Source organism: Dryas octopetala, chromosome 6, assembly GCF_963921425.1.
Source record: "Dryas octopetala chromosome 6, drDryOcto1.1, whole genome shotgun sequence".
Lineage (NCBI taxonomy): Eukaryota > Viridiplantae > Streptophyta > Magnoliopsida > Rosales > Rosaceae > Dryas > Dryas octopetala.
Window position 1 is genome coordinate 5359823 of NC_141371.1, and position 20754 is coordinate 5380576.

The 20754-nt window shown below is 36.4% G+C and overlaps 3 protein-coding genes across 3 annotated transcripts; 1 reads left to right on the top strand and 2 right to left on the bottom strand.

Annotated features, from left to right (window-relative positions):
- Positions 1–792: 792 nt before the first annotated feature.
- On the top strand, positions 793–3841 carry LOC147281526 (uncharacterized). Its single transcript, XM_086247619.1, has 2 exons — positions 793–1645; positions 3130–3841. The coding sequence occupies exons 1-2, from the start codon at positions 1200–1202 to the stop codon at positions 3365–3367; spliced, it is 684 nt and encodes a 227-aa protein (XP_086103745.1). The 5' UTR covers positions 793–1199; the 3' UTR covers positions 3368–3841.
- Positions 3842–4213: 372 nt separating this feature from the next.
- Positions 4214–8040, bottom strand: LOC147281527 (serine/threonine-protein kinase BSK6-like). Its single transcript, XM_086249195.1, has 9 exons — positions 7617–8040; positions 7309–7541; positions 6953–7222; positions 6722–6827; positions 6213–6298; positions 5564–5752; positions 5214–5378; positions 4952–5065; positions 4214–4616 (listed from the first exon to the last, which is right to left on the bottom strand). The coding sequence occupies exons 1-9, from the start codon at positions 7696–7698 to the stop codon at positions 4374–4376; spliced, it is 1488 nt and encodes a 495-aa protein (XP_086105321.1). The 5' UTR covers positions 7699–8040; the 3' UTR covers positions 4214–4373.
- Positions 8041–11894: 3854 nt separating this feature from the next.
- ATIPCS1 (Inositol phosphorylceramide synthase 1) lies at positions 11895–16307 on the bottom strand. The gene is made up of 12 exons (XM_086248407.1): positions 15688–16307; positions 15432–15521; positions 14992–15078; positions 14803–14871; positions 13919–13999; positions 13556–13627; positions 13348–13408; positions 13161–13263; positions 12879–12974; positions 12732–12778; positions 12516–12643; positions 11895–12424 (listed from the first exon to the last, which is right to left on the bottom strand). Exons 1-12 carry the CDS (start codon positions 15718–15720, stop codon positions 12344–12346), a joined length of 948 nt encoding a protein of 315 aa, XP_086104533.1. The 5' UTR covers positions 15721–16307; the 3' UTR covers positions 11895–12343.
- Between the last annotated feature and the right edge of the window lie 4447 nt (positions 16308–20754).

Sequence of the window (20754 nt, forward strand, 5' to 3'; positions counted from 1 at the left end):
ATTTTAATTATGAGATTACACTGTGTAATGAACTAGATAATAGATAAAGTAGAAAGAAAAATGTAGTTAAAAACTTAACACTTCTCTAATGTGGTTCAAATTTTTAATATACAATAATAACTTAATATAGAACATATTATCCTTATGTTACTCTAAGTGGTAAGGAGAATGGAGTAATGGATAAGATCAAAATATGTGAAGAATTTGATTTCTCTAATATAACAAAAAAAATAATATTATAACGTAATTATAAAATGGTTCAAAATCCAATTGAAAAGTTTAACAACATGACAATTTATTTTTGTCCGATAACAACATGACAATTACAGCCGGATAAGATAGCATTTTCTTGTTATATACTACATACCAAATAAGGGCAGTGCAAACATTGTGACATGTCGTGTTATCTCATCGTTTGTACTTTGTACAATGTACCTATATTTAGACAATGATTTAACTCGGTAATTTGACAACTAAACTGTGAGACAACAAAATGGTATATACAACATGCGTTTTCTATGAAAATCATATTTGCAACGAGTACGTATCTCTCCATTAATCTAGACCCCAGTTATATTTCATCGACATGTTTGTCGCACATGAATCTCCTTAAGGACAGTAAGAATTCTAGTATAGTATGGGCCGTATGGCACCAAATATTCCACCAACTTTATCTTTTTTTTCTTTTTCTTTTTCAATTTTCTCCTTCTTATTATTGCTTATTTTTAAATTTTGGAGTTGTCTTTATCAATGAAATCTCTCTTCTGAGATAATCAGTGCACCAAACGCACGTTTCTGTTCCTCCTTGAAGGTCCTCAGTCCAAGTCTCTAGAGCAGGAGTCTTGGTCTCTGAGACCTTTGTCTACCCAACTCCTCTCTCTCTCTCTCTCTGAGCATTCTTCAAGCTGTAACCCTGTAACCTTTTCTTAAATTGATCCACCTTTTTGGGTTCAGTACGTAGCACAAATTTACAAATATAAACAAACACTAATGGAGTTGAAGCTCTGCTGCACCTAATCCAATACCCACTTCTTTAAATCCTCGAATTCCATTAATCTTTCTCTCTCTATTATAATCTCAACCAAAGTGCTAAATTAATTAGAAAGCCCAAAGCTCCAAACTTGAATGCCTTGGATGCTCTGTTCCTGGCCTCTCAGCCAAGTTTCAGCTTCTGGGTCTTGGAAATTTAGCCTCCAAAAATGTCCCACGTTGATTTGGAGCAAGGAGCTCACCGCCCCTCCTTCTCCAGAAGTGACGTAAGCGCCGAGGGCAGCATCTCCTTCTCCGACGCCGACGACGGGTCGTGTTACTCTCAGTTCTTCTCGACAAATGGTGGGTCATACGACGAGTACAGTTTTGCTTTTGTCTCTGATCCTGAGGCCGGGGTGGTGGTGGTCTCGGATTCTAGGAGAGCCTCTTCGGTGGGTTCGGACTGTTCTGTCCAGGTCGAAATTGAGACTGGGGTGCCTGAAATTAAGGTGCATTTGGATAAAGTAGAAAGAGACTGTAGGATTTGTCATCTGGGTTTGGAGAGTAATAGCCATGAATCTGGGGCTCCTATTGAATTGGGTTGTTCTTGCAAGGAAGATTTGGCTGCTGCCCACAACAACTGTGCTGAAGCCTGGTTCAAGATTAAGGGAAACAAGTGAGTAAAAGCCTAGCCTTTTCTTTTTTTTTTTTTTTTTTTTTTTTCTGGAGTATTTTTGGTAACTGTTAGATACCCACTTGGGCAGTTCTTAGCGTTATGCAAGTTTATATCTTTTACTGGTTATAGATGATTTGCTTTGATAAAGTCCAGCTTGTGGATTCCAAGTTTAGTAGTAGTCCACTAGTCCTTAATTGATTGAGCTTTTTCTGGTTTCTTAAAGTTGAAGGAATTCTCGTAATAGTTGGATGATATTGAAGGCTTATTAGACATAGAAGCTGCAGGTACAAAACTTTTGCTTAAAACAACAGGGAAAGTCCTGGCCAAAAAAAAAAACAACAGGGAAAGTAAAGAAGATTATTTAAAGAGGGCAATGGACAAAGTAAAGCAAAGGGTAAAGCATTGAATGCGTCCAAATACAAACGATAATTCTCTGCTTCTCTGTCCTTCTTGGAGTAGAGGAATCTCTCTACTGTTCTGCTCCTTTCTGATTCTCTTTCTTTCTCTTTATGAAAGTGGGGATTTGACCTCTTATTGATATTCCCAATACATTTATATTGACAAAAGATTGTTGCCTGCCGACGCACTAAAATACTTATAATTTCCTGTGTGCATATTCATTGTTTACTATTCATCCAACATGCTCAGTGACAAATCACTTTTCATATACACATTTTGAGTATGATAGATACAAAACTATTGGCCCAAAGTCTTTGGTTCAAAATAATAAAGCTTTTGGCTGATTGTCATGTGTCATAATTCATAAGGGTTTATATGGGTGTCACTTACCAACAATGCCATGATGGATACCCGTGACAGTCAGATTTGTAGTGGTAGTGTCACTTCTAATGTCAATTGTTAATTGCCATCCACTGTGCTACATCTCATTCATTGATTGCACATGCCCTAGTGATCAGGGATTCCTTTAAGCTAAAGACATTGTTAACCAAATCCTTACCTTATATTACATGGTGGCAGTTACTTCATATGAAATCTTACAAATTTACAATTTCAATGTTTTAATCTGAAGGGTCTATAATGAAATCTTATTATTATAATGTAATGCATGTTGTACATTCCTGTTGATGTCTGTGGTATGTGTGACAGTGTGTGTAACACAAATTGTAACTTTTGGCTTATAATCTTCACTAAAACTATCTGTCACAAAAATTTCACAGGGAAGAGTATGCCTAGCATGAGATTTAGCGATGGGGCCTCGTTACATTACTATTAGAAAATGAGGTTGATATGGCCAATTTTAATCTATATGTTTCCTAATTCTTTATCCTAAAGTACAAATAGGACCATAGAGACGAATCTTAGTCTATAGAATTATTTTCCATTTACCTCATTCAAACTTGATTTTGTTTCATGCACTCACTCATACTGCTGCTTTTGGAATTGCTATTTAGTGGTATTTAAATCAGTCTTTAAGAAAATTATTAGTTCACTTTATTAATTTCAATCTACATGGTTTTAACTAGGACTTGTGAGATTTGCCATTCAATTGCACGTAACGTTGTTGGCCCAAATGACATTGAGTTCACTGAGCAGTCGAATGAATCCAGCAGTTCCTCAGCAACAGCTGCAGTCTCAGCACCAGGGCCCTCTGCAGAGACACGAAGTTTCTGGCATGGTCATCGCTTCCTGAATTTCCTTCTTGCTTGTATGGTATTTGCTTTTGTCATATCATGGCTCTTTCACTTCAATGTTCCATCATGAAAATCCTGAGCTAAGAGTTGAGAAAAACACAATTGAAAAGCAAAAAAAGAAAGTGTAGAAGCTGCAAAATTTGCTGTGTGATGATGAGGAATGCATAGTTTCAAGCCCTGCAGCGTTCATATAGATAGCAATACATCTTCATCTGTTGCTTCATGCCTCTAGAGTGTTTGTTGTATCATTATCTGCCACCTGTTCATAAGTTCACAGCTTTATCAGGTCTTTTATTTAAGGCTTTAAAAGGGTTATATATATAGTTTTTCTTCTTTCCTTTTTTGTTTTGGTCAGTGTTTTTGGTGTTCTCTGAACAACTGAACAGTAGGAAATTGCTGAATTGAATTGTATAATTGCATTGTGGTCCTTGTGGAGGCTTGTAGCTCTAGTGCTAAAGAGCATTTATACATACACTCAGGTCCTGAGTTCAAAAGTTTGAATCTCCACTGCCCTAATATTATTTGAAGGAATTGTGTGATTGCATTGCTCCATTGTACTTCCATGATAGTTCCAGGTCAGGAAGTTCTACAAATAAATTTGTTGAAGGGTAGAGACAGAGTCCTGGTTTGCTTTCTTGGCAAAGCACAGCCTGATACACCAACTATTGCAACATCAATTTCTCTCTCTTTTTTCTTTTTTTTTTTAATCAGAGGAAAACTAAAAAGGAAAAAAGAAAAGAAAGAGATTCTTGGAACAAACTTTATCCAATTACAAGGTTTATTCAACTGTTACCAATTTTGTACTATCCATTTTAATTTGTATGCTTATGTCAAGCTCTGTCTTTTCTAAACAAAAATAATAGATGGAAGGGACTAAACAATATATTAACTAATATAAGGGACGCCAGAAGGCAAATTACCAAAAACAACGATAATTTTCCATGAATCCTCAAATGAGGCAAACAAAGCTTAAAATACCCAAATCATAACAATTAAATAATAGATACAAAGAGACTAAGTAGGACTACAAATAACAACGTCACTGGGATGTTATAGAAGAAAAAAGCCTATACACATCAAGTTTTGTTCTTTTTGGCTTCCAAGTTTGTGCCATCTTTGAGCGTTTCTTGTGCGTCATTGTCCATGCCTAGGCTGAAGAGGCAAGCTGCTTGAAGATATAAAGCAGTGGGCCACTCGGGAGAAACCACCTGCGCTTGCATTGCATCCCCAAGAGCTTCTTGTGCCATATCACTCATCAGGTAAGATAGGCAACGCCGAGCATACACAGTGGGAGATACCATGGTCCCGCCATCAATGAACTACAAAACACACCACAAAGAGGAAAAACGAAAATTAGCACCAACTCGCCAAACTATCATTTGTATAATATGCAAACTGTTTTAATAATGGGGTTATATCATATTATTGATATTAGATGCGATGTATTGCAAACAGTTCAAAAATCAACGAAATCTGAATCCAACTGTTAGATTTCTGAGCCTTAGTGAACTGTTTGTATGCATTCTTCAAAGAAAAAGAAATCTAGATTCAGTGGCACTTTTTGAGGGTTGTTATGTCTGTTAACTGAGGTGACTGGTTAGAAGAAAGCATAATTTTACAGGGCAGTTTAAAATTGTTCAAAACAGGGTCTCACTTGTGTATAGGAATCAATTGCAGTTGCAAAGTCTTTGGCTCGAAAAGCAGAATCTCCACTCTTCTTGGAATTTAAGGTCTCCTGCATTTGATTAGTCCACAGCTGGAAAGAAAGCTGCAGTGCCCAAATATCTCAAGCAGAATTAGCACTAAAGTGATTGCCAAGAGAATAAAAGAAAGAAAATATATGGTGAAGACAAACAGACTCCTTTTATCAAGGTCAAGGTTAAAAATTTTGAAGTACTGGACAGACAGTAGCAAACCTCATTGGCAATTCCCTCATCATCCTTGTATCCATTCTTCTCCAGTATTTCAAGTATGGCAGTGAGATCCATTCTCAAACAAGCTTCTCCAAAAGGTGTTAATGATAATGGCTGCGTTGAGGATGCAGTTTCATGCGGGATACCCATCAAAACATGTGATGCAACCTGCTCGAAAACTATGGAATGAGAAATTATACTCTTTTCAAGCAAACTTTCAGCTGTTAAAAGGCAGGCTAGCTTTGACAAACAATGTGATGCCCACAATTGATGGAAAAACTAAATTTCCTTTTCAGCAGAATTATGTTCCCCTTATTCGATGCCCACACTAACAATAATGATACAGTCCATACCTCTGTTTCTTTCTGAAGTGACATGAGAGCAGTGACAAGGGACTTTGCATTTGGCCTCTCACGAGCTTCATATTGCAGACAACGGGAAGCTAAGCGTACTAACTCAGTTCCATCATCGTTTGAGAAATTACCCTCCAAAGCAGAATCCATCAGCATCAGGAAATTCTTGCCACGAATTAGATCTAGTGCCTTCAAACAAGAAAAAACTCGTAATTTGATATTTAATCACCAATATTTGGAGTCATAAGATAGATGGGCCTTAAGGGTCATTTTGTTGTATACTTAGTACTTTTGCTATCACTAAGGACCAACTTTCAAAGAAAAAGGCTTGGCAGTATGAGCATGAAACTGCTTAGAAGCATTATTAACCAAGCAGCACACTACAAAAGTATCCAAAACTACTAGAAACCAAATGAAAGAAATAGAAACACAGTTTGGAGAAATTTACTAGTGGGGTTGTTTTTTTTGGTAACAATTTACTAGTGTTGTTTAGTTGAGACATCTTTATGTCTCTTTTGACAAAGGTGCCTATTTCCCAGAAAAAAACTGGGGAACACCAACTTGCTAGTACGTGTCCAAAGAAATATTCAAATGTTAACTTTCATTCCAGTGGACAATTTTACAAAAGAGAAAAAGACATAGAACTCACATGGCTAGGGGGAATATGCTTTCCGCTTAGAAGATCCAGCAATAAGGTTCCAAAGCTGTAAACTACACTTTCTTGTGTCACCCTACCTGCCAACCAAAAACACACATATATATTTATATTAGCTTTAGATCACATTGAAACCCAAAGGACTTCATAATTTAGAGGGGAAAAAGAGTATCATCTATGTGATGCTAGTTAGCCTAGTTTTCATGCATGTCAGCAACCAATTTAGAAACTGGCAAAAGAGGGTCGCACAAAAAGCATGCGAGTTAACTTTAATCTTCTATGTCATAACTCATAACAATTTTTGATACTCAAATCCCCAAGTTAGTGAATCAATTCCCCAAGTCAGATTCCGGTAATAAACAAATGGGTCCTTGAGTTGTGGTGTGTGTGTGACTAAATTCTAAAGCAGAATGCTGCTAATAATATGAATTCTTGTAGTTCCAACATTTTCTTATCCCCTGCTTTTCTCAAATACAATGATTTTTTATTTGACGAGACCATACCTGTCCTGAGGTACTCTGGAGGAGTGAAAGCTAAGTTTGTACTGTAACTCTTGCCATCCCTGCTATTCTTCATGAGGCCAAAGCAGGACAGCCTGGGATTACCATCCTGTACCAATGTGCCACAGCCAACAACCCAAGTAAAAAAAAAAAAAAAAAGCAAACCCAGAAGGTAAAATACTAAAATGGATTGATCGAAAGAGTCAAAGAGTTACTAAAAAAAGCACACAGTACCTGATCAAACAAAACCCTGTAAGCATTGAGATCGTGATAGAGAGCACGGCCTTTACTGCTGCAATAGTCGAGAGCTTGAGCCAAATAGAGAGCCACTCTGAGCCTCATTGCCCATCTCATGGGCTGGCTCTCCCAGTGAAAGAGGTGCTTGGCCAGAGTCTCATGGGGCATGAACTCCGCCACCAGCAACCTCTCCTCGCCTTCGCAGCAACACCCAATCAGATTCGCCAATCGCTCGCTCCTCAGATTCCCCACCGATCTCGCTTCCTCCTATAATATCAATGAGTATCTACTTCATCAACTATAACTTCTATTTTTTATTTAAAAAGAAAAAGAAAAAATTGATTTAGACGGACGAGGAATTGGCGAGAGTCGGGCCAGGCGAGCTTGTTGAATCGCTTGACGGCGATCCAATGGGCGTTCTTGTTGTTGTTGTCGAGCTTTCCCTTGTAGACAACGTTGGGAGCTTTTTCGCCGTGCTCGGAGACTATGTTATCGGAGGAGAAGCCGCACGTGGCGGCTTTGAGTTGGTCGAGGCTGAACTCGGTGAAGCTCGGCCAAATGTTTTTGTCGCTTTTGCCCCCATTTTCTGCAACATTAATGAGCGATTAATAACTCAGACTCGGAGCTCTTTTTTAGTGAAAGCAAATACAAAAAGTTGTACCGAGGTCGGAGGATTCGAGGACGGAGGGTTTAAGGTGGGAGTGGAACCAGCAGAGAGAGAATTTGGAGCAGCGGGCTCCCATTGACGATTGACCCAGAAGAGAGAGATATCAAGCGGTGGAGACTGAGTGATCAGACTGGGAAGTCAAATCATCAGACGGTGCGCATCCTCGCTCAGACTGAGACTACTGAGAGAGTTGGGAGGGAGTTGTGGATCCAAAGTTGATTCATTTTGCAAGCTCTCTCAGTCTCAGCTTTCTCCGTGAAATCTCTAGCGTCTAGTGTACCAGTAAGTTTTAATATAAAAAATACAAATTATATATTCTGAATTTAATTATTTTTGATATTTTGAAGGCATTATGATTTATGATCAGTGTGTAGTGTGTAGTGTGTAGTGTGTAGCGTGTGTGTCTCTCACGTTTCATGTGTGACTGTCAGACAGACGGACAGAGAGGGAGTGTGTGTGTTGCAAACTTTGCAAAGGAAACGGCCTTTTCTCTTCTGCCTTCACTTTCTGTCTGCAATCTCATCATTCCTCTCTTTTCTTTTTCTCATTTTATTAGAGAAGAAGGTGCCCAAGGGTGGATTAGTGGTCAAATCAACGGCCGTTTTCTTACTTTAATGGGGTCAAAAAAGTCAAGCAAACGAATCAATTAATCTACAAATTGCTTTTAATAACTCCCATTAATTCATCACTTATATATATATATATATATATATATCTTTTAGGGAATTGAGAATAGATTATTAGCGAAAGAATTATATGCAACAATCCTATAAGTTTAATATGTCTATGTATTTTGTCACGTTATGTGAGAGATATTTTTTTCTAAATTATTGATGTGAGAAAAACTTTCATGCCACAAACATATATGTTTAATGTGTTTATGACTCATAACATGATTATATATATGTCCATTTCCCATAAAGTTTTCTTTGCATTAAGATTCAACGGAGCATTCATTCTTATTTTATTGTATGTAATTCTGTTTAGTCCCCATCAGGCATCAGCATCAGTTATACTCTTTACAAACCTGATTCACAATGGACTATCCCCGTTCATTAATCCATCTATTTCAACAAGTTGATTGGCCTAATAGGTATCTCTCTTCATAAATTTAGATGCAACATTGGCCTTTTCATGCCTAAATTGGCCCAATGGGCCAGCCAATGGCCCATTTCAATTGCTTGCGATGATGTCTTTCATGAACATCATGTACTTGAAGAATAACATTACATATATATGAACATCATGATCGGACCTACATAATCTTTGTTGTCTAAATACTAAACTCATGCCAAATGCCAAACTCCATTCAAAATTGAATCCTCACTTTATTGTTGATCACAGCGTGGTGGGAAAAGGTAGTCAGCTTTTAAGGGAGAGATGGTGCATGCAGATTGCAGACAATGACTAGTGACTACTGCTGTATGAGGCAAGTTAGCTCAAAGGATTTCCAAAAGGCACAAAAGGTTCGATCGGATTTAGATGTAGTTTAATTGAAAAGTAAGAAAAGGAGAAAGTTACTTTGGAAACTTCAAATTCAAATATCATATATACGTTGCTGTTGGAGTGGGAACTTTAGTCTATAAATTGCTGTTTGATTTTTTATTTTTGTTTTTTGTTTTTTGGGTTAAATGTTTTGTTTTGTCTTTCTTCAAGGAACCATGCAGTAAGCCAGTAAGGGCCTGGGAATTAATGATAACAATACTAATCAAATCAACAACAATTTAATGGGAGGTATATGTATGTCTTGATAAAACCAGCAAATTAGTCATATTGCAGATATAGCATGTTAGCTAAAAGCTATGCATATATAATAATTATAATTATAATGAATTGTGAAAGAATTAGTTGTTAATACAATTATTAATAAACCCAATAAGGCAATAAGCCTACAGTCATATATGACTGCTTTTGCAATCTCTCAACCTGTGCTGTGCTAGCCTCCATCTCTACTTGCTAGCTTGCAGTTGGTCAGTTGGTCAGTTGGTCTTACATTACATGACAGAAATTAAAGAGGGTCCTGCACGAAACTTCAAGTAGCTAGCTATTAGCACATGGAGGATCGAATATTGTACAATACAATTGAAAAAAGTGGCATGACAAGGTTCCTTTGGTTCTGGCTTTTGGAGGGGTGACAATTCCAACTTATAGAAACAGAATCCTTTCTTACTTTCTACCCTTGTTTCACAATATTCTAGTTAGCAATACAAGTAAGTCCAGTCCTGGGTTTTTTATATATGCTTGCTGTACAATGAGCCATGCACAGTACAATATTGTGTCAATTCTCAAAGAAAATAATTCACTTTTATATATGTTACTTGTATAAGAGAACAGTAGTGAGTCGACCAAATCAACCTTTTACATATATATATAATGCAGAAAACCAACAAAGAAAAAGTTGAGCATGCTTGATCTGACACTGTGTGACAAGTAGTGTTGCTATAAGTAGTAATAGTGTGACACCCATATGGGGCCATGGGGTTGATCTGAAGGACCCTTTTACATTGAAAAGCATGCATATGTCAAGGAAAAAAGTGGTTGTTATTTAAGGCATGTTTACTAATAAGTAATGGGAATGGGAGGAATGAGAACATTTTTGTGTTTACTAATATTTGAAAATCATCATTTTTGTGTTGACTTAATATTTGGAAATTATTATTATTTACATTCGTATGTTTACTAACATAAGAGGGAATGAGGGATTGAGAATGGATGTAGCGCCCACATGAAATAAGGAGTGAGATTTTTTATTTTGGAGGAATTGAATGAATTCCTTAGGGGCTCCCAAAAATGGGAGGGGGAATCATAATGGAAATTTTATGTCCAAAGTACCCTCACTTACTCATTCCTAAACCCTTTTATTTTCATTCCGATTTCTAACAGTTAGTAAATAAGTTAATGAGAATTGCTCATACCAATTCATGTTTATTTCAATGCTTGCTCATACCAATTCATGCTTATTCCAATTCTTACTCACTCTCTGATTGTGATTCCAGTTTCCGTTTAGTAAACATGAAAGTTTAGACATGCCTCAATCATGATATTGCATTGCACTACCCTCATACCATAAAATAATCAGATATATACTTAACAATATTGCTCTCTCTCTCTCTCTCTCTCTCTCTCTCTCTCTCTCTCTCTCTCTCTCTCTCTCTCTCTCTCTCTCTCTCTCTCTCTCTCTCTCTTTATTGACCAACTTTTGCAGCTTAAATTGCGGTAGCATGCTTTCTGGTCATGGCCACAGCCACAGGTGGGGGCCGTGGGGCATGATGCTCTTTATCCCGTGCCTAGCTCATAACTCATATAAGATGACCAGGTATATATATGGGGCCTCATTGCTGTCAAGTATCAACAAAAAGCTCACATGGGCAAGCAAAATTAGCTGTGATACAGCCCATATCTTTGAAGCTTAAAATACCCAACAAAGAATATAATAATTGAAGGATAAAGATAGATAAAGATCTAGTTTGCAATGATATATTGGGGCCAAAGCTTGATTTGCATGTATTCAATTCAAATCACCCATCTATATAAGCCCACAAAAAGTTCCCTTTTTATTAATGGTTTTAGTGTTATACAAACCTTACATGTATCAAAATATCCGATTACAGTCGCAATGACATGACATTTTCTAACCTACTAGGAGGTATCCTCAAAACCCATTTCCTTGTGTGTGTGTATGTGTGTATTGCTAAGTTGCACAGTAGATGCACTAATGAGTGCAGTCTGTGCAGAAGCTCAAGAGTCAAGACGAACGTGGTTTGTAGGGAGAAACCTAATATTCATTCTTTAACAAATTCTCCAAATGCATTAATTTTAAAAATGCTTTTGAAATGTGAATATTTCGTAATTGAATAGTACAAATGCAATAAAAGATCTTAAAAAAAAAAAAAAAAAAAAACCAAGTTGCAATGTGATGATAGAAAAGACGGGAGGCACGTTATACCTCCACGTGATAAGGGAAGAGAGGCATGTGAGGTGAGGTCTCAATTTTGAAAGAGAGGTGTTTCCTACTCAGATTTGCAGTGTTCCATACATAAAAGGAAACTGCAGTAGCCTACAGACAGTGTGGGGTATACCAGCATGTTGAAAAATAGACCGGAAGCATTAACTTGAATGAATCAACAACAGCACACATCATGTTCTCCCTTCCCTCTTGTCCATTTATCTATCAATTTTCCAAGTTGAGTGCACAACTCATATGTCATCCTTTAATTATCAACTATGACTTTCCCATTTGTTTCTTTTAAACCATCCTAATCAAGCTGCAAGTTGATCAACAATGTTCATTAAACAATACCAGTCCACTATGACAGTTTCAAGGTCAACTGCCTTTTGCCTTGTAAAAAGACTTTTCAGCAAGTAAAAAAGCAAAGTGGGTTTACCAACAAGTTGAAAAGGAACACTTGCATGGTAAAAACAAAATCATGCAAGCAATGCCTCATATCTTGTGACATGGACATTGCATTGCCATGGTACATGCTGATGCTGGTATTAGATGATCTTAAATAGAACAAGAGGAGGGACTGCAAAATGTGAAAAAAAAAAAAAAAAAAAAACTATAACCCAAATTCCATCTCCACTAGAATACAAAGCATGTCACATGTTAACCAGCACAGAACCCGACCACACATGCTACACAACCTTTTAACCCCAAGATCCTAATAAACAATAGCCATTTAAGCAGAGTTCTCCTTGTTGCTGCATTATCCTCTACAATTCTATGCACCGTTCATTGTAGCATCGGCATGTACTGTGTTTCCATCTTCCAGAATCTTGCCATTAACTTGAGTTCTTTGCCTCTGGACATATAACAGCAAAAATTGTAAATGATAGTTTAGATCACAGAAATTTCTATAGAATTGATAAAATAAAAATGAAAGTTCATTATACCTGATCAGCTGGGTGTCCAGAAATTCCATTCAAGAGCTTGTGGTTCTCCTCTTTAGGCCTACTATCCTTGTCCTTCGTACTTAGTGGTAGCAACAGAGATGCAGCTCCACTGGTCCGGTCAGGCAATTCTGCATTAACAAATTATTAGGATCACTGCTCACTGGTGCCAACCAAAAGCATCAAGAAATGAAAATAAATAAATGGGGATATCCTAACCTGCAAATTTCTTGTCGACAAAGAACACAACCAAATTAACAGTATACCTGAAGGAAATCATATTGTTTAACCAAATAAAGAAATTAGATGTTGTATTTATATGCTTAAAACATATATATACATGAAAATACGCAAAAATCTTCATACCATGCAACAACAACATCAACCGTGTAATGTTTGCGGGATGCTACAATTAAGAAACTCTGGATCACAACGAGTAACCAAGCAAGCTGCTTTATACATCTGCAGTGATTTACGACTTTAAATCATTCAGAACTATGACATCTAGCAAAATGACATTGATAGGTTAAATTCAAAATTATAAGGGAAAATCCAGAAGAGGCTCATTTAACATAAGTGGTTAGACAAACACAAAGCAATTGAAATTCAAGTCAGCCACAAACCAGGAACTCAGAAGCTATATTTTACCTTTGTGTACCGTATTTCTGATAAGTGCGCACAAAGACGAGACTAAAGATCATGTGCGATGAGAAAATCAAATCACCACAACCATAAAGTGCACCTCGCGGAACTGTATATTTAGCAACAAATCAGCACAAAGACTTACAATAAATAGCAATATGCCAAATTATCTGAGTAAAATAAGGTGACTTACAATTGATCAAGAGGACTTCAAGTACACTCTCTGGAGGAGGTAGCCTGGCAAGTTTAGAACCCTGCACAATTAAAAAAGACCTTCTTAGTTATCTTTTCACAATATACATAGACATAATTAAAACACTTTGCAAACCACCAGCAGAAAAACAACTTCAAACACAAATAAAATTAATCTGCACCACATGGTAATTTGGACAGGAAGCTACCTCACGGCAATGGTAATTTGGGCCAGGAAGCTGGGTGGAATAGAATGTAATAATCCGGAGAAATTGAGAAGCCTGTGAAAAAGAGTAGAAACTGTCAGAAAAAAAAAAAAGTAGGGGATTTATTTGTCACCATCCCCATGCCTACCACCAGAACTAGATGAATCAATATTTCTCAGTTTTTTACAAAACCAACTTCTCAAACTGTATTACCAGAGGTAACTTGCCATTTCAACCAACTTTCTCATAAAACAACCCAACATGAATCCGGATGTCAAATCAATTAAAGTTATAAATAAAAATTAAAATTAAAAAATTCAATAACAATGAAACAGCGTAGACAACAAGGAAATCATCATCACTTACCACTAAAAATGCTAGAACCCTGCACCAGAGTAGAACTGTGTATATCTTTTTGCTCTTGAAAAAAAAAGGATGAAAAGTCCACTGCAACAGAATATACAGCACATTAAGAGAAATATAAACAATGTAAACCTTTATGTAAAGCACACCTACACAACTGGAACTTAGTGGAGAATAAACTACAATGAAAATGGGCAAATAAGATGAAACCTTAGATTAATAAATCAAAGAGAAAGACAGGCTCAAAATTTCAAAAGGATAACTATAAAATGAAAACCAACATGGACAGCAGATAGCATGTTCAATGCAAGTGCTTTACTTTAAAAGATAGTCTTGCGTAAAACACGCCTAAACTTTTGAAACTTAAAAGGAAAGAAAAACAGAATATTAAGTAAAGAAAGTTTAAAAAGAAGGGAAAAGATGTCCTGACATTTTTGGCTGTTCATGTTCTGCAGCTTAAGTCAGTGTGGTAAACAAATTGGCAGAATCAATCAGGAAAATTTGGAGGAGACTAGTAGCTTGTGAAGAGCATTAGTTCTAGTGTTATAGAACAGCTTTTGACAGAAGAAGCTTCTTCAAGAAGAGAAGGAAACATTTCAGACACACACCCCAAGATACACCAACATGTGGATTCAGTCATCAATGCCAATATCACATTTCACTTCAAGCAAGAAAGTAAATTTCAATATGTATATTACAAAAGTAGAATTCCGGCCTCCTGAGTCCTAATATCAGAGACAACAAAAACTAATATATTTCCCAGCAGCATTCTCTAATATATCCACAACTACATCCCCAAGAAATTAAACTGAACAGAATGCGAGCATATGTAAGTAAGTTATAGAGATGAAAAAAATACAATAAAGACAACATCAGAAGAACCTTACCAAAACAAAGGATAAAAATAGGAAGCCAAACAGGGTCTCACTGATGTAGGCTTTGTCTTCCCCAAGCTCCTACATAACCACCAAAACTCATTATAACAAAATACAAAAAGAATTGAATGTGAGAAATCATTTCTTATGCTAAAAGCCTAAAACTCAGATTACGCAGACGAAAAAGTTATTGATACGAACCGGAAGAAGAAAGAATCCAGCATCCTGGAGTGTTGGCCCTGGGCGATGTATATAATGAACTCCTCGAGCAGCAAGACCATGTATGTACTGCAAATGAGATGAATTTGTCATATAAATTGGCCTTTGTAGCATTCATTTAGTACAAAATCATTGTTTAACCATAACCACCTTTGCAAACTGATAGTAACTCTATCTAATGCTTAATATCTTGCATCTTCTGTCAAAGTTCACACAATGTAACAACCCATGATCGTAACCTTTTACCAATTCCAACTTCCCACTTGCCTTTTTTGACTTCAAACAGAAGACCCCAGACTAAATTACCATTTCTGACAAACCCAATTCCTAAAAATCGAAATTATGAAGGCCGAAAGAGTGATTGAATTGGAAATTTCGAAGAACGTTTTTCGTTAAAATGGGAAAAAAACGAAGAAGGGTACCTGAAAAACAAGACCGGCGAGAAGATACTTCCAATTGGCAGCAAGAAGGTTGATCTCTGTGACGAACTCTGCGCAAATTCTCTTCCAGAGCTTCTCAAATCAGAAGCAAAAACAAAAAAAAAAAGGAACCAGGACCACATCAGCCATCATAACCCATAAGCAACAAAAAGCAGAATTATAGTTTTTAATATGAAAAAGAAGAAAAAAAAAAAAAGAAAGAAAAAAAGGTATCAATGCAAGGCGAAAAAGAGCAAACCTTTGACGACTCGCGACCAATGTAAAGCGTCATCTTTGAGTTGTTGTTGTTGTTGGTTTAACCACAACTTCCATATTACTTCACAAGGTCAGCGACATGATTGAGAACGGTTCCTCTTCGAAACCAACGTTTCCTGTTGAAAACCGAATCAAAGAGAAGGAAGGAGGAAGGACAAAACGCGGTCGTTTAAGAGCGGTTGGGGATCAGAGTCGGATTGAGAGGAGGAGATCTGATTACGAAGAATCGAAGGAAGAGGGCCTGAGGTTGTGAGTTTAGAGCAGAGAGCAATAAATAACGCGTAATTTGATAAATCTGGAAACGGAAGAAGAAAAACAAAAATGAAAAATGAAAAACGAAAAACGAAAAAAAGAAAAAGGCTTTTTGGTTTTTGATTCTTTGTTCTGTGTGTTTCTCTTTTTCTCTCTCTCGCTCTGTTTCTGTCTGTCGAGTAGTGCTGGGCCAGCACGCGAGTTGAACACGGGGGGAGACAGTTGAGACAGAGAAAGAGAAAACGATGAAATTCAAAAACACAAAACGCAGAAAAGAAAGAGAGAAAGGAGGAGAAATAAAAGCCCTTTTTTTACTTCAAAGAAAGAAATCGCCGCTACGCGACCCTCTCTCTCTTTCTCTTATTTGTTTATTACTAACCAAACCGAGTGTGCGTGCTTTTTAACTAAATACTAAATTTTTTAATTTCATTTTAGAAAATAAATAACAAAAATTTGAGAAAACGAGGTGAAAGCAGATATTCTCGTTCTCGAAAGAAAAGAGGGCGGCAATTTTGTATTACAGTTTTACTGTGGACGAGTGTGCGGAGGAAGCGGCGGTAAATAATCGTCCGGCTACAGCCTACAGCCTGCAAGTTTTTGTATCTTTGTAAATTCACTAATTCAGAATTATTATTGTTATTTTAATAATGATTTATGAGATCAAGGTTGGGGGATACTATCCAATTACGATAATGTCCTCGTTCTTATTTCTGGTCCACGCGCACTTGGGCTCCGCAAACGAGGATAACAGACTCCCTCGTCGGCTCCTTAAAATTTCAAAGTCTTAATTATAAATATTATTATTACATTTTAATTATAATTTTTTGAGAGTGGAAAAATAAAATAAAAAAAGAGTGTGGAACTTTGGATGAGTAATAATGAGAGGAGCAAAAGCACGTGGGAGGCATGTCGTGGGGTTAAGGGTTAATTTTGATTGGTGGGGTTAATTGTGAAGTGCACATTACTATTTGCCACATTGGATTTGTATAGACTATAGAGCAATAGGGGCCATAGGGCATGTCTGTCTCACTGCGCATTTTCGCCACCCACTATCTGCCAACTACTTTTTACCAATTTGGTGCAAACTATGTACACCCCGATAAGATGCTAGATTCTCCAATGAGCTTTGTGATTTGGAGCAAGAGGGTTAAAAAAAATTTGAAGGAAAAGAATAGTTTTTGTTTTTTTTCCTTTTTCGAACATTGAGTTATTAATGCCATTGTTCTTAATTGTACAGTATTAATTGGAAGTTTAGCCCAAAAGGAAAAAAAACTTGGTGACATGAATTTGGATGGTAAATGAACAGTATAACAATTAATAATCAATGGGATTATGTGGCTACCATTGTTAATGCTCCAATTGGTAGATTAATGGGTGTGGCTACTAATGTCATTGGCCTAGTTGGCAGATTAAGGTGTATGGGATTTAATATTTCAGCTGATGACCTAAGCTTCATCTGTTTTTTTCTTCAGATGCCATTAATCAAATTAAATGCACCTGCATGTAGTTGATCATCTGAAACTTTTACAAGTCATGTTTCATGCATGTGTCATATTTGTGGTTCACATCTAGGTAAGACTTATTTGAATGGTTTAAATTTTATGTAGATCCTAATATTTCTATGAAAAATATGATTAATAATGTGACAAGTAAAAATGGTATGAATTATTTTATTCAAACATTAATGTTAAACCTATTTTTATTGCCTAGCTTCTTAATGGACTCCAGGTGCCATTAGATTATTTCAAATAAAATGGCCAAGTAAAAATATGAGTTAATTACACTTATACCTCTTGAAGTTTATCGCCTTTTCACATACATCTCTTGGAGTTTCAAAAATTACACATACACCCCATGAAATTTCAAAACTATTGCATATAACCCCCTATAAGAGAAAAAAAATAAACAAAAAATAAAATTTTTGTATTGAGGTTGGACCTTACACCTTAAGTAATCTTATTAAGCCATTTAACCCCTTAACATGCATTTTTGCATAATTTCTCATCATTTTTCGTCTCATTATAGGAGATTATATGCAACAATTTTGAAACCGGGGGTGTATATGTCATTTTTGAAACCCCATAAGGTATATATGAAAAGACGATAAACCTCAAAAGGTGTAAGTGTAATTAACTCGTAAAAGTATATCACAGGCACTAGGGTGCAATTTAGATGGATTCAACCCCAACCCAATCAAATTGGTGTTGTGCTTAGGTTATGGGTTTAACCCGCATAAATTCAACCCATGCATATTCAACCCATGAGTTGCACCGTTACCAGTTACCACGATACAGGCACTGAGGAACACACTCATGAATCATGACTCATCAATACTTAAGGCCACTAAAAAACAATGTTGGTTGAGTTCTTGAGGAATGAGGAAGCCTTTGGTTTATTCCTAGCAAAAGGCCAACAATGCGCAGCAAATTGAAATTGCATTGGCTTACTAGAATTGGTCTATTTGCTATTCTTACTTCATCTTACGTTAGGCGATGACTTTAGCCAGGAATAGGATTTGATGATTGCATGACTTTATGCAAACATAATCCCATGATCGATCGCTTACCTTTTTGTGTGCCTCAATAGTACGTATTATTCAATCCAAAACGACAGCAAAATAAAATCTGCATGGGATTATGAGATAAGGGCAGTTTGGTCAATGAGATAAGGGCAGTTTGGTCAATAAGTTTCTTGAGAGGAGTAGTGGAATGCAAATAAATGAAGTAATGGTGTGGTCAAAGACTCAAAGGAAGGCAGAGTGGGTTTTGACGACAATAAACGGCTGAGGCGGCTTCTTACATGTGATAACGACGTGTCCTTCTGCATATCTTCTCTTTACTTGCATGCCATATCTACGCTTCCATGCAACTTCCAACCAAGCACTCTCTTAATTCTCACTTGGATCTCGTTCTCGATCCATGTAGCCTTCACTCTACTTAATTACTTTATTTATCAATTATATGCCACTCTATATTGCAAACAACAAGCAACCGATGATCCAACATAGCTACCTAGCTTGCTAGCTATAGTCATCACTTATCAGTCTGTCATATAATTAAGTATCAACCAAATTATATTTTCTCACAGCCCAAAATCGATCTGCATAAATTCACCCAACCAAAAAATTAACCTTTTGTTCCCAAATTCATGCTTCAAAAAGTCTCTTGAAATGCTCTTTAACTACGAATTGAGTATAAAATGTCTAATGAAAAAGATAACAAAGAAAGTAAAAAGAGAATGTACTAATAATTCTCCGCAATATATAAATTGCAAGAATATTGTTAAATACATTCATACGTGAATAATTATGATGGAACTTGTTAATCGGGGTCTTTAGTGGGCTCCTAATTAAGTTGATTAAGTCAAAGTCAAACTAGACATGCAAATTAAGTCTTATGTTAATCCATTTAAAAGTGGAGTCAGCTTGATTAAGAGGCTCATGGGTGGAGTCTGAGCAAGGAAGACGCCCACGACCCAAATTCAACCTGAAACTATAGACATAAAGCTAAGTTAATTTTGCTATGTTTGGAAATAATTTGCAATACCGTGTGAGTGTTCTACACAAAATTATTGTCACATATAAAATTTTAAATTCAAGATCGAGTTCGTTACATACGAGGTTCACCACCTTGAAAAATATTCAAAATGACAAGAGGTTTGAAGTTTAAAATCATATAAAGGAAACACAACCTATGGTAATCTCATCTCTATATTCTTGAGGGAGGCTAATTAATTCATGATAAACAACCATAGTAAGTCACACGCTAACATTCTCCCGTACACTAACCAATAACCAAAGAGCTGAGATTATACCCTTAAAAATCCTGAACTTTTGGAAGGGCTTACAATTCGGACCATGCACTAATTAATGTTGTTCAATGACAATGGACAATGGTTTATAGTCCATAATAGTATCATCGGCTTCTTGTCGTCCACAGAGGCATCAAACCAGCCAGGCATGCAGCTTAAGGATCAGCGTGACTTAATCAGGACCACTGAACAACCACTTGATGGTGCAAATGACTAGTCAATTTTACTACCAACGTACAAATAACTCTTCACCTACAATTGCCGATAACAATTTTTATTCAAAACCTTCAAAATTGGTATCTTCAAAGATCCCATGATCTGTCAAAAAAATGTGCATGCATGTTCAAAGGGCATTACAATTTTTGAAATATTATGGGGAAGGAAATGTAGAACAATTCCATGGGTTTACCAATCAATACCCATTCTTCCTTGAAAGCTTCAAGGGCCATACAATTTTGACTGTAGTCTTTATCTGTACTGATCAGGCTGCTGTTTGAAAAACAATATTTCAATTATTTTGGACCAAATATCTAATTGTTGACCAACATTCTCCACCCACCATTTATAAATATTATTCACACATATATATTAACTATAAAAAGTAAAAGTATCTAATTCAAAACTAATTTACCTGTGTTGTTAAGCTTGATACGAGTTGTAGGCTCTGTTATTATGTAGAAGTAAGAGCATTCAATCCCAAAATTAATTTCTAATTAATAAATAGTATTATGTATTGTAACTCATAAGTTGTTGTTAAGTTTGACATGAGTTGTATGCTTTGATATCATGTAAATTTTAAAATTACTTTTCAATTAGTGAATTATGTATTGTAATGCATGGCTTTTACATTTCTAAGGTAAGATATACTCTCATCATTAACAAGTATACTCTAAGCAAGTTAAGTTACTTGGTCAAAATATGTATATGGAAAAAAAGTTGATTACATAGCACTCTTAGGTCTTAAATAAGTCACATGCCATGTGAATGG